General features: G+C 37.7%; 1 protein-coding gene across 1 annotated transcript in view; it reads right to left on the bottom strand.

Moving 5' to 3' along the window:
• Positions 1-12,392, bottom strand: part of fras1 (Fraser extracellular matrix complex subunit 1) — a 206,622-nt gene that overhangs the window by 46,219 nt on the left and 148,011 nt on the right. Inside the window, 6 exon segments of the mRNA XM_036598414.1 lie at positions 2,277-2,309; positions 4,025-4,162; positions 5,067-5,181; positions 6,430-6,546; positions 9,983-10,158; positions 10,622-10,781. Coding sequence (XP_036454307.1) covers positions 2,277-2,309; positions 4,025-4,162; positions 5,067-5,181; positions 6,430-6,546; positions 9,983-10,158; positions 10,622-10,781 — 739 coding nt within the window.

Here is a 12,392-nt window from a genome sequence, read left to right as displayed (position 1 = left end):
AAAACTTTGAAGACCACCTTGCTCTATGATCAGAGACCATGGGGGAGTAATACAAAGAGAATTTATGATTAGCCAGTGTTTAATATCTGCGCAGGCAGTGATCAGGAACTGCCAATAAAAACCTTCAGGACCTTTTATGACCTGAAAACTTAAAAGACCCTTTTATATCCTTTCTTCCAGCATTCAGAGCTTTCCAGGAGTATGAGTTTTTAACATTAGCCACTGCTGTACATTACAGAGTGTTCCTCTGTATGAACTGAGTGCCTCTGTTTAATGTTTTACAACCATTTTCAAGTAATAGGACAAACTAGCAATCATAAATTAAACTTTAAAATTACTTGGTTGTAAATCTAGGCCTACTTCCTGATGGGTGTTGTTGATCTGGATAGCTGTTGTGAAGCTCACCAGTGCATTCTTTCTTTTTAGGAATGTACCAAGTAGTTGATTTTGCCACAACTAATGTTTCTGCTACCTCTCTGAAGGGCAGAGGTGGTCAATTCAGGCCCAGGATTCAGGATTCCGCTCCATCTGCCTGGCTTCTCTAGTCAGCTCAATCTAGTAGCAGAGGTGACCAGGCATTTGGCACAAAATCCTAGGGGGGAATTTTTACTTTCTGCACCTGAATTTTCCACCTATGCTGATGGGTTTGTTTTCAATGTTCAGCCTAATGATGCACATTACTAGAATCATATACACATACAGAATATATTAGAATACTTGCATTAAAGCCAAAATAGCTAACTAATGAAATATACTGTTGATAATAAATGGTTGGCAATTTCTTTATCAATTGAAAATGAATTACAAATAGAAAAAAAAGCTGCAGATTACATGTGTGGAAAGTTAACACACAACAGAAGTGCTCTAAAGCAGTGGCATAGCGTCTGAGTGTGCAAGGTATGCATTGTGTTCTAGGGAGCCCATGAATTGCCTCTGCTTCCTACTGTTACCAATGAATAATTGACCAATTCCAAACCCACTGCTTCGGATTAAGTTCAAAAGCTATGCATACAGGCTAAAGGATGACTTGTTATGTCACTGCTCTAAAGTACAGAAGCGCATTGAAATCTTCTAGGAAGAGTACACTGTGTGACTGCAGTAAAACCCAGGTTCAATAAATTCATAATGAAAGATACTTGATTTGAAAGACTGTACTGGGAGTCAAGGGCCTCATCTTTGAATTCTATGGCAACACTCATTTTTCTGAAATACGGAATTACTTGAACATTCAGGGAACTACTGCTGCTGTCTATTTGAACACTAAAATCACTCATAGTCAATATGCTACATCATGAAATGAGAGGGAAAAATATGCAGGCCAACAATTCAAACACTGGTTTAACAGGGCTGTAAAGTGAATACTTTGTTACAACAAAACCTTAATGTGAGCATGTCAGTCATTGCCTTATATATATATACCTTTTACCTCAATCCTGGTAGTTTGTTGAGGTGAAATTCTGAATACTTTCGCTCAAATTACATATTTTATTGATTTTCTATGTGAAAATAAATGAATACAGCCGCTATAGAGAACAAATAAATATGGCATTTCATTTACTTCACAATTTCAATTTATTTGCTATTTTAATAGATTGGAAAAGAATAAAACATAACATATAAAGAGTGCCTAACTTTTTCACAGTCCACATTTTCTGTTTTATTTTTTCCCCAACATTCAGAAAATACAGCCATTCATTAGATGGCTGTATTTTCTGAAAAGAATCCAAAGATAAATCTTCTGCTAAAAAATGATTAGTCAAAGCACTAATTATGAGATGAATTGATTATCGATGTAGTTGTTAGCTGCAGCCTTATTTTATGTGGGCCAAGAAAATTGGACATACTGGATTTCACTGATTCCTGGCTTTTGAGTGATGGTGTGTGTGCATGCGGGTGATAGTCACGGCTCTAATGTGCAGCTACCATGCGAGGATGATGGATGCACAGCTGTATCCCCCTGTCAGAGGGAATACAGAGTAAGATATATAGTGTGATTGGGGAGAGAAAAGAGGGGGAAAGAAGGGAGGAAGGGGAAAGAAGGAAAGAAAGTCATATCCCATGGAGAGGGCCCCATAAATAATGACCATGGAAGCAAAAGGTGAAGAGGGATTAGGTTACTGTGTGCCAACGAATCGGAAGGCTTGAAGACTGGCAGAGGTGAATGCAAAGAGTGAGAGAGGTAGAGAGAGAGAGAGAAAGAGAGAAAGAGAGAGAGAGAGAGAGAGAGAGAGAGAGAGAGATACAGGGGCATCATAAAGGTCTCTAAGGCAATATACCTGTAAAATGGAAGTTCACTGAATCTGGCAGGCCTAGAGAAATGAAAGACTATTAGTCTGGGGGAATAGAGGGGGATGGTTACTTACACACACACACACACACACACACACACACACACTCACACACACACACACACACAGAGCAACCAAAGCTCAGTGAGCTGCAAACAAAAGTCAATAACTCAATCATTCCAGAATGCAACCAGCACACAGTTTATATCACAAAGCTAAAGGCAGAAACTGGTTCAGTTTGGTGCACTTTAAACATTATTGCTCTCTTTTCAGGCCACATTTCACCACATTCTTCTGTGGGTAAACACAGCACCAGTCAAACATTTGGACACACCTGAATGAATATGTGTTTATAATCTTGAATACATTTTTGATTTAAACATTTATTCTTACATGCTTGGAATTTTATTCCAAGACAAATATATTTGGTGACACTGATATCAATGTATGAACTCAGATTCAGATATTCAAAACTCAATATTATTGCATTATACACATTCACAATACAGACAATAGACCTACTTACATCTATACACAGCAATCAATCTACATGAATATAGCTGAGTACAGTACAGCTATAGAGTATAGTTGAGTAGCCAATTTAACTTCATAAAAAAAACATGTGTGAGCGCATGAGCATGTGCAGTATAATAAAAATACATTTTAAATATCAAGTTGCATTAAAGCATATTTTAAAAAATACAAAATTTTTTGGAACTTCTTTCTTCACAAAACATTCTTTTATGTAGTTAATTATAATTAATCACACTTATCTGACCCTAATCTAACCCTGATTTTTTTCTCTTTTTAAAAGCAGCACAATTTTATAGCTATATGAGTGTACAAATTAAGCTTTATCATTATGTATTTACTACTTTTAATTATTTAATAACGTTAACTTCACATCAACTGAACGTATAACCTGTGAAAATACAGGCTAACATAAAAATAGGGTGAACGCAGTTTCCAGTTTTCATCACTGATGTCCAATGAGAGCAACAATGGCTCCAGCTCCAGCATGATTATAGCCTCTCACCCTAATACCACTATATTACATCTTGTTTTAAGAGGAACTAGATCTTTCCACTTTGTTGTTGCTTGTTTTGGGCTTGCTGCTTTTTTGTTTATCCATAGTTTTCCCACAAGCACTGTAGTGCAGTGCGCTGGATTACTGATTTTGCCGCATCTGCGCTGTGTTTTGCTCGTAAATGATACTTCAGACTCAATGCGATTCAGTGATAAACTAATTCACAGCATGATAGTAGCTGGAAATAACTTTGGTTTTGGTATGAGAGCATCAATGAAGCTTGCCATTCAAAAGCTATATTTGATTGACATACAGCATGGAATTACAGAAGAAGGGCCAAACTAGGAAAACATTATTTGGTAAATTATCTTGGTATAGAAAGTTAATTTATTAACTTTCACTTCGCTAGTTATTTCTTAGCTTTAATGTGATCATTTTTAAATGTGAAAAATTTAGGTTTGTGTGTCCAAATGTTTGACAGCTGCTGTCAAGATATCCTATATTAGTAACAGAAGGAGCCTTAGGCACCAAGCCAATGGCGACTGACGGTAATGGCCAGGTACTGTGCTTTTAGGATTACAGAAATACATGACTTCAAATCATAGGGGCAAGTGACTTGTGTACCCAAGTGTACCCAACCTAACATTTGTGTAATGCTGCAGCAGAGCTAAACTGAAGCAGGATGTTCTTTAATGCTTTGAAGACCTACCAGTGAAGGAGTACTGATAAAGCTCCTGCAGGTGGGACGGAGCCTGTGGGGGTCTGTAGATGATTTTCCCAGCATCTACATCGGCTTGGGTGAAGAAGCGGACATGAATGTAGGGCCTGTCTCCATGCTCCAGCATACCTGTGAGAGAAGGTAACACAGCAATGAGCTGAATATAGACTGCATATATTGCATTTAGCAGAGACAGATGATACACAATTCAATACAATAAAACTTTATTTGAAGGTTACTTACACAGAAATTTCAAGACATATCCATAGGCAATGAATAACATTAAAAAGCAATACTTTTTGTACATATCAAAATGTGACTTGTGAATGGTGCTTCATAACTGTATTATAAATGAAACAAATGTCTGACAATTAAGTTTAACGCCCTTTTGTCAATACAATGTCAGTTACTTCATATAACATATTATTTCATCCTAGACATACTAACATAGTACTTGAGTACTGCTCGACTAACAGTACTTGAGTATTGTTACTAACTAAATCACTCACTCACTCACTCACTCACTCAGTTTAACAAGACTGTCCACAAGGGGGAGCTGACACTCTAGTAACTAGACAGTAACTAGAGTGAAAACAACCTTGTGTTAGCTGAAATGTAATGAGCCTTTTGGACATGAAAGAAGTATATGCTTTCTAGGACTTCTGGGGTACCACATGCTGGTGCTCTTCAACAACAACACTGTGTCCTTGTTAAATATGTTATTCACTTCTTATATATATGTTATGAAGTCCCTATGTAGGAAGTATTAACAAAAATTCTCAAAGTAAACTTACGCTAATTCTTACTGCCAATAAACTTCTTCAACTGCAGTTTACTGATTTATTATTGATTATGCATAACTAATAAATCACTCATAGCTACCATATCCTACAAAATGTTAGCAACAAAACTCTATTCTGTTCCACTGTTCTTTGTCCATATTTTCCTGCCCTTCAGAACTATTTGCTTGCGATGTAATGCAATGTTATCAGACTAGTCTGATCCACTGTGAGGTAATGGAGGTTTATATTACCGTGGCCTGAAGGTAGGGGTTTAGTGATGTTGTAGATCAGCTTGTTGCTTGGTGTCTCAGAATCCGTGAAGGACAGAGCAGTGGGAGTTATCAGAGTCACACGATCTTCCAGTGCCTGAATACGCACACATACACAGACAACGAATATCCATGAAGAACAGAGTCACTCAGACAGAACACAATGATGTCTGGAGATTACAGAGATCAAGTGAGCTTTATTATATGTCTTAACAAAAGGCAGGAAGACTCAAACAAAGACTATGCTTTATTTAAAACAGAGACTGAAAACTGGATCTTTTTGTTTTTATTGTTTATATTTTCTTTAATGTTATCATAATCAATACAGAGAGCACCAAAAAGGAGGAATAAGTAACAAAGAAGGAGAAGAAAACACTGAAACCCTGACATTTCTCTCTTATTCCCCTTAGAGAAAGTAGTATAAATAATTTCCAACCAATTAAATGTTCCTAGGGCACTGCCAGGAAAGTGAGAGTGAATATGGGGCTAGACAGTTGGACAGGGTATCAATTTAAACCAATTTAAAATGCTTAAAAAGGGGCCAGCATGTGACCTCGCTCAAGCACAGCTGTCCCATTTGCATGATTTAGAGAGGTCAATGATTGTTCATTAACTGTCAAATAAACAATTCAATTAATGCTACTAGTTTAAAAGGATGTATGCATGAAGGAGCAACAGGCAATTGTATCTAGATAGGCCTACTAAACAGTGAAGTGTGTCCTGTAAAAATAGTTTCCTTGTAAAAAAAGGTCTCACTTGTCAATAGGATAACAGTACAACTACAAAGATGTACCACATCGAAAGTAAACATCTGCAGGTGAGGAGACAATCAACTATTTCATCTATGTTCTTCGAGAGAAATTGAGATGCATAGCCTGTGCCTGAAACAGAGTCTTCTGTTTGAGGTAACCGTGTGGAAAGTAACAATGGTAAACAGTTGAACCAGGCAGGGAGGATAGAGGATCTTTGTTTTCCTTCACCTTTTACTTTTAAGGACAACTGTATGTTGCACAGCTAAAACAGGAGTAGCAGCCACTGACCTTATACATCACATACAGTGTCTGAAACCACATAAGCAAGACTATCTAAAATGACAAGGTTTGAGGCAAATACATGATGACTGACACAGTTGAAGGTAATGGGTGGGTGGCTTCCATTATTTAGCTACATGAGCTCTTAGCTCCAGTGCTAAACTTTAGGCACCAAGCATGTTGTGACTGAACAACTGCATTTGGGGTAAAGGGGAAATCACACAGCTATATTTGATTTTTCACCACAGTATTTATTGGAAAAGAATTACAAACCAGAAAAGAAAGCAGTTTAGGCTGTGTATTCAGTCTCTTACTGTGATCTGTAGGTCAGCTCCTGGAGTTAGCTGAGGAAGGCCTGGAGTTTGAGGCATTACGCCGATGATGAAGGTCTGAGCATCACTTCGAGTGTCAGGGAAAGCCTCACTGGACACCTGAAAAGACAAAAACACACAAAGCACGTTTTATTCGCATGCTTTTTCAAATGAGTGGATGGTGCTAAACCATTTCAAAGCTGCTTCATTTAGCACTCGCCAAGCTCAGTCCTGCTCAAACTAGATTTATCACAGAACATATCTGCAAGGTAGAAGAAAAACAACTTGACTCCTATATGATAAATCACTCATAATTACTTCATCTCACAGAATGCTAGCCATCCTCATACCTCTAAATTTCGTTCATGCAGACTATAGGACATGTTTGTTTCGGTTCAAAACCACCACTGTCTTGTTCTGACACATCATAAATTTACTGCGCCATGTTATGCGTCGAAAAAAATGCATCTGAATCACGCTGCTTGATTAGATCACAACCGCCGTTCTTTAATGAAATCTGCAGTGAAAAAAGCACCCTTAGGATAGAAGGGAGAAGGAGAAAATTAGACAAGAGAATTGTTTTTTTTGGCAAAAGAAACTATTTGTTGTGCCAAGAGCAATTAGGGGTTGGGGTTACACCTCAAGTGCACCTCGAGTGTTTACTAGAAAGGAATTTCATGTTTTAGAACAGTGAAAAGGGCACAACTTCAACCTTGTCCTCATCTGGCGGGCAAAAGGGCTTTTCACATTCAGCCTATAATCTATTAGTTTTATCTAACAGTACATTTGGAATGTTTGCAGTGGTCTGCCATGAGTATTTACAGCTGTTTTCAGACTTAATGGAGCACAGTGTTTTTAAGAGTTGTGTTGTTTTGCTGATTATTTTATCTGATCATAAGAAAAAAGCCCTGATGCAAAATCACACTTCTTTGCTGTGGCTGGTCTAAAGGCATACTGCTTTTGTATACCCAATAGCGTTTATGCATTATGGGGCACAACCAACTAAGCTAACTTTGCAACTGTTCTCTAGCTAAGGCTAAACCCTCTGCTTTGAGGCGCTTAAAAGAGAATTCCATCGATTTTTCAACAATTCTGTATAATTAAATTGTTAAGTAAACAAAGTCATTTAACAGAAAGTCGCAAAGTCAGCACTGTTCACAGCAGTGGTGATTGGAACCAGACATCCGAAGCATTTAATGCCTCCAAAAGCTATTAAACAAATATGTTGCCTGATGCTGGAAACATTGTTTTTTTAATCCTTTCATGCCAGCGAGGTATATGCAGGTCAAAGTACTAGCCAAAAGTAAAATTATTGTTTCAGATTTATCACTATTTTACCTTCATCAGCATTACATCTAAAAACTCAGAAGACACATGTAAGCTCACTGGTCATTTTGAATAGAAAATAAAATTGTCTGTATTTGTGCTGGGGACTTTGTGACCCCTGGTTCCTATCAGTATCACTGGAAAGAAATCACTGAAAAGTTAGTAGGTTGGTACAATGAACCATTTCACATTAAATCACTCTGAATGACGTGGTTTACAACTCAATAATTCGATAATGTATTGTAAAAATATGCAACAGCATCACATGCTCGGCCTCAAAAAGAGGGTGCAGCTCGAGGTTTAGGTCTTAAATGCGGCATTATACTTATGAAGATGTGACAACATAGATCTTTCGCCTACATCCTCAGGCGTTCTGTTTGTTTTCTTTGAATACTCTTTCAACACACTCCCAATCATCACATTCATCGACTCACGGAAGGGCCCAAAGCATAACCGATGTCACAAATATTCTTCTACGTGTTGCATGCAATTACACATTTCCACCAGAGAGGTCTCCAAATCTCCAAAACTTACATAGTGTAACTTTATGTACATGTTACGTAAAACGATCTTGTCATGGCAAATCAAGTTAACAAATTTGAGGTACATACCTAAATGTGTTTAATTTGTATAAAAATGTAATGCAATAAAAATGAATTTATAAAAGTTTTACTAGATTCTGAGGGGATGACTATCACTATCAGGCAGCTGAGGGAGAAATTAGACAGCTGGACCTGAGTGCACACTGAAAGAAAATTGAATAGGAAGAAGAAAATCAGCAAGAAACAAGACAGGATGTTCTTCTTTCAAGGAGACGGTACTACTGATACATCAGTATATGTCTGCTGATATAAAAGGTGGTAGTGTTGACAACATTTTGTCTGAAGTAATCTCATTTGTTGAAATGTCCTGTCGATTACTGGACACTGGAAGTCTTGCTGTTCTAAAAGTCTATAAGATCATAATGTTCTCTAGTGGGAACATCACAGTAATATCCAATTCAATTTGTTCCAAATCAGCTTTACAGAAATGCAAGTACAGACACATAATGAGCAAGCTGAAGGTGAGTGTCAGGAAAAATGCATTAAGAGCATGAGGAACAAACACTGGGAGAAACCAAGACAAAGTTAGTGTGTTGATAATGTGTTAAAGCGATAAAGGACTAATGGCACTAATTTTTTGTAACATTACTAATGTATTTTCTTCAAAGCTTCTGTAGTTCCATCCCAAAGCCCAGCTGCTTGAGCACTGTTGCTATGGCTCTATAACTGTAGTCTTCTCATTCAAATATAGCTTTTAAAATGCAAGTTCTACTAATGCCTTCTTGATGAAACTAGTTATTTTCAGCTACTGTTATGCCAGTTATTTGTTTATGAGTCTGAAGTATCATCTACAAGCAAAACACAATACTGAGGCAGCAATTTCAGTAATATTGGTAAGGTTAGCACCAGAGGATGCCTTTGGCAGACTACACTGGGCAGTGCCTGGGGGAGAGAAACTAACAAAGTCAACAGCAATGAGGAAAGCTCCAGTTCTTCTCAAAACAAGACGTAATGTAGCGATATGAGAGTGACAGGGCTACAATTGCACAGGAGTTGGAACACACAGCCATTGCTGCTGTCACTGGACATTACTTATTTACATGTTCAACCTGCTTTTATGTGATATTCATGTTCAGCTCACACAATGAAAATAGTTGAATTGAATTTTTTTATGATTATGATGACGATGATGATCATGATGATGATTATTATTATTATTATTATTATTATTATTATTATTAAGCTTATTTTGTACACTCATATAGCTATAACAAAATGTAAAGTGTGTAAATGCAAAAAAAAAAGTAAGGATCATATCTGAGCAAATTAAACACATGATTAATTGCAAAACAGAAAAAACTGTATACAATTATCTTTTATTAAATACAAATTATGATAAAATAGCTCCCCTTCTACGTAGAGACATAAGTGTGGTATTGATTAAAAGTTTTCAACCTGCAGAACTGTTCCAATTAATTATGAGTGACATATAGTCCATATAAATTTACCATGCATTTGTTAGTACTGACAATGCAGTGACTTGTAAGGGTTAACCTTTTAAAATCCAAGGCTTATTTCATACTTATTATTCAATAGCTACATGGACTACAATACAAACTGGCTAAGTTATTCTTATGTTATAGAAGTGTGTAGTAAAATGTTGGACTGTGTGTGTATGTGTATGTTACCTGAAACTGAAAGGTATCTCTCTGAGTGCTTTTCCCATAGTGTCGGTACCACACTGTGCCCTCATTAACATCCTGTTGGGTGAAGGTGGCGGTGGGTGTTGTATCTCTGTCTTCAGGAAAAGCCTGCCAGGCTTCCACTGGACCATCAGCCGGCATGGGCACAAACACTATCTCACCTACGAACACCCATAAACATCACACTTACCATCAAACTGAACACTATTTCTGTAAACACTGTCCATTAAAGGTTCGAGGACAGCAAGCTTTTTAAAATGTTTTTAATAAATGAGCAGGTTAGCAGTGATTTTCAGAAATCCCATTCATTTTTGCCATAGAGAATCCAACTTAGACCCTGAGTTTCTAATATGGGCATGATGGCAACTACAGAACGATGACACGACTTAAGTGGTCCAAATCAAAAGAAATCAAGTTGTCTTCAAACTTTTGATGGGCAGTGAATCTTTACAGTACAGTTACAGACACTCTCTTTCAACGTAAGATTTAGAGAGAGAAGTAAAACTTTGCCTCTCCTCAAAAAGAAAGAAATAAACACAGAGAACATAAAAAGAGACTTGACATCTAAGTTCACGTCAAAGAGGAGTTGCTTCTTTCGTTATTAGAAAGAGTGATGTGCTATACCGTGTTGGGGCTGTCCACTGTCAGACTGGATGCTGTAGAGGATTTCAGAGTCGCTGGCTCCTTTATACTCGGCCTTCAGATGCTTTTTAGACAGCTGCACCATCCCTCCCTCTTTCACCCACACTTTAGGGATGGACCGCATGTGAGGAGAGAGCGTGTTCTACAGAGATACAGCACAACAGTCATTAAGAGAAAATTAACAGTACATAGATCAGTGCACAACACAAAAACATGCGTTATATCAGGTAATAACAATACACCAAGGTAAAGATTATATTAATCTGATGCAGATGTTTAGATAAATAGGTGAAAAATCAATCATACATTATTTACACAGGGTTTCTGACAATGCACAACAACTGTTATCCATAAAAAAGGAGAAAAGCATGGCTGCTGGAAAAAAAAAAGGCGAGTAAGCATTTGCCTCAGCACTGTTTAAAGTACTGGGGCGATGCCCCACCAATTTTTGATTGAGGTTGTGTGGCTTAATTCGAAAAACAACATTGCACACTATGTGAAACTTACTAAATGTCATTGAAATACTTTAGAAAATTTCTTACTGGCCTTGCTAGGCTAGGATTAAATATTCTTCAGAAATGAGAGCTGGAAAAGTTGGCTATCTGAGCTTAGCCCAGGGAACCATGCAGGGTCTAACAACATTAACACGCGGTAACATGCAGGTATACTGTAGCTATACGTTGAACATAAGTTCTAATTTTAGATACTATAAATATGTTTTTTCAAACCAATAAGCTTAGATTTTGCCCCACTATTTATGCTTGTGGTTCTTTCTCTGGAGGGCTGTGTAACTAAACTGAAGACCAAGAAAAGCTAAGCAGACTAAAGTCATTAGAGAAATCCAAGCCCTAAGAACACATCAGATTTAGCTTCCACCATCCATGCTAACAGATAAGCACATCCTGATAACAAGCTAGAATCTTCACACCTCTTAACTGCACTCTATGATAACATTCCTCAGATTCTAGCTGTGGTTCTCAGCCCCTTTAGGAGTCGCCAAGGAGCCCCTTGCACTGGATATCATCACCTGCTTAGAAGATAATCAAAAGCTTGCAAGGGCGGTGAGATGAAAGCTCCGATGCGCTAAGGGAATATCTTGGCAGCGCTCCACCACAACTGCACTAAGAGAAATTTTCAGTCTTCACTGAGGCTAAGGTGTGATGAGATGTTGTGTTCGCCCTGGAAAACTGCAACAGACTACTGTTCTCAGAACCAGGGAGCAAGTGGCTGTGGAAGCAAATTCTACTGCATTGCTCAAACAACATAGTTTTGTGGAGGATATAAAACCTGTCATTATGATCAAGGCCTAGAAAAAATATAACATTTTTCTTTGTGTCTGAAGCAAAATGTCTAACTGTCGAATAGTGGATTGTGGAAAAAGGAGTATATAAATAAATATATAAATACAATAAAACAAATCATGACACTCATAAACCTGGAAGTGCATTCTAACCCTGCAAATTTGTTTTATTTCATAGAACACAATGTCAACAGTCGTGAGTTAAAGTCTTAAGCTTGCAGATTCTCTCCTTGGACATCAAAGTGTTTGCAGGGCCTTCAAGGCTTTTGGCTTGAGCTAAATCAGGGATTAATCACTACTGCCAGCCAATACAACCCCGCTTCACCTCAGGGAGACTGAAAGCTGGGCGACTTCTCCCTGAAAAGTTAATTGAAACTAAGATTTTTTGCACTGATCCACGTTTTCTCCTCTCATGAACTAACACAATGAAGGACCTGCTCTTGTTACGAGAGC

This window comes from Colossoma macropomum, unplaced genomic scaffold (genome assembly GCF_904425465.1).
Source record: "Colossoma macropomum unplaced genomic scaffold, Colossoma_macropomum, whole genome shotgun sequence".
NCBI lineage: Eukaryota > Metazoa > Chordata > Actinopteri > Characiformes > Serrasalmidae > Colossoma > Colossoma macropomum.
The sequence above is the reverse complement of the archived record's forward strand: the minus strand, read 5'-3'. Positions and strand labels throughout refer to the sequence as shown.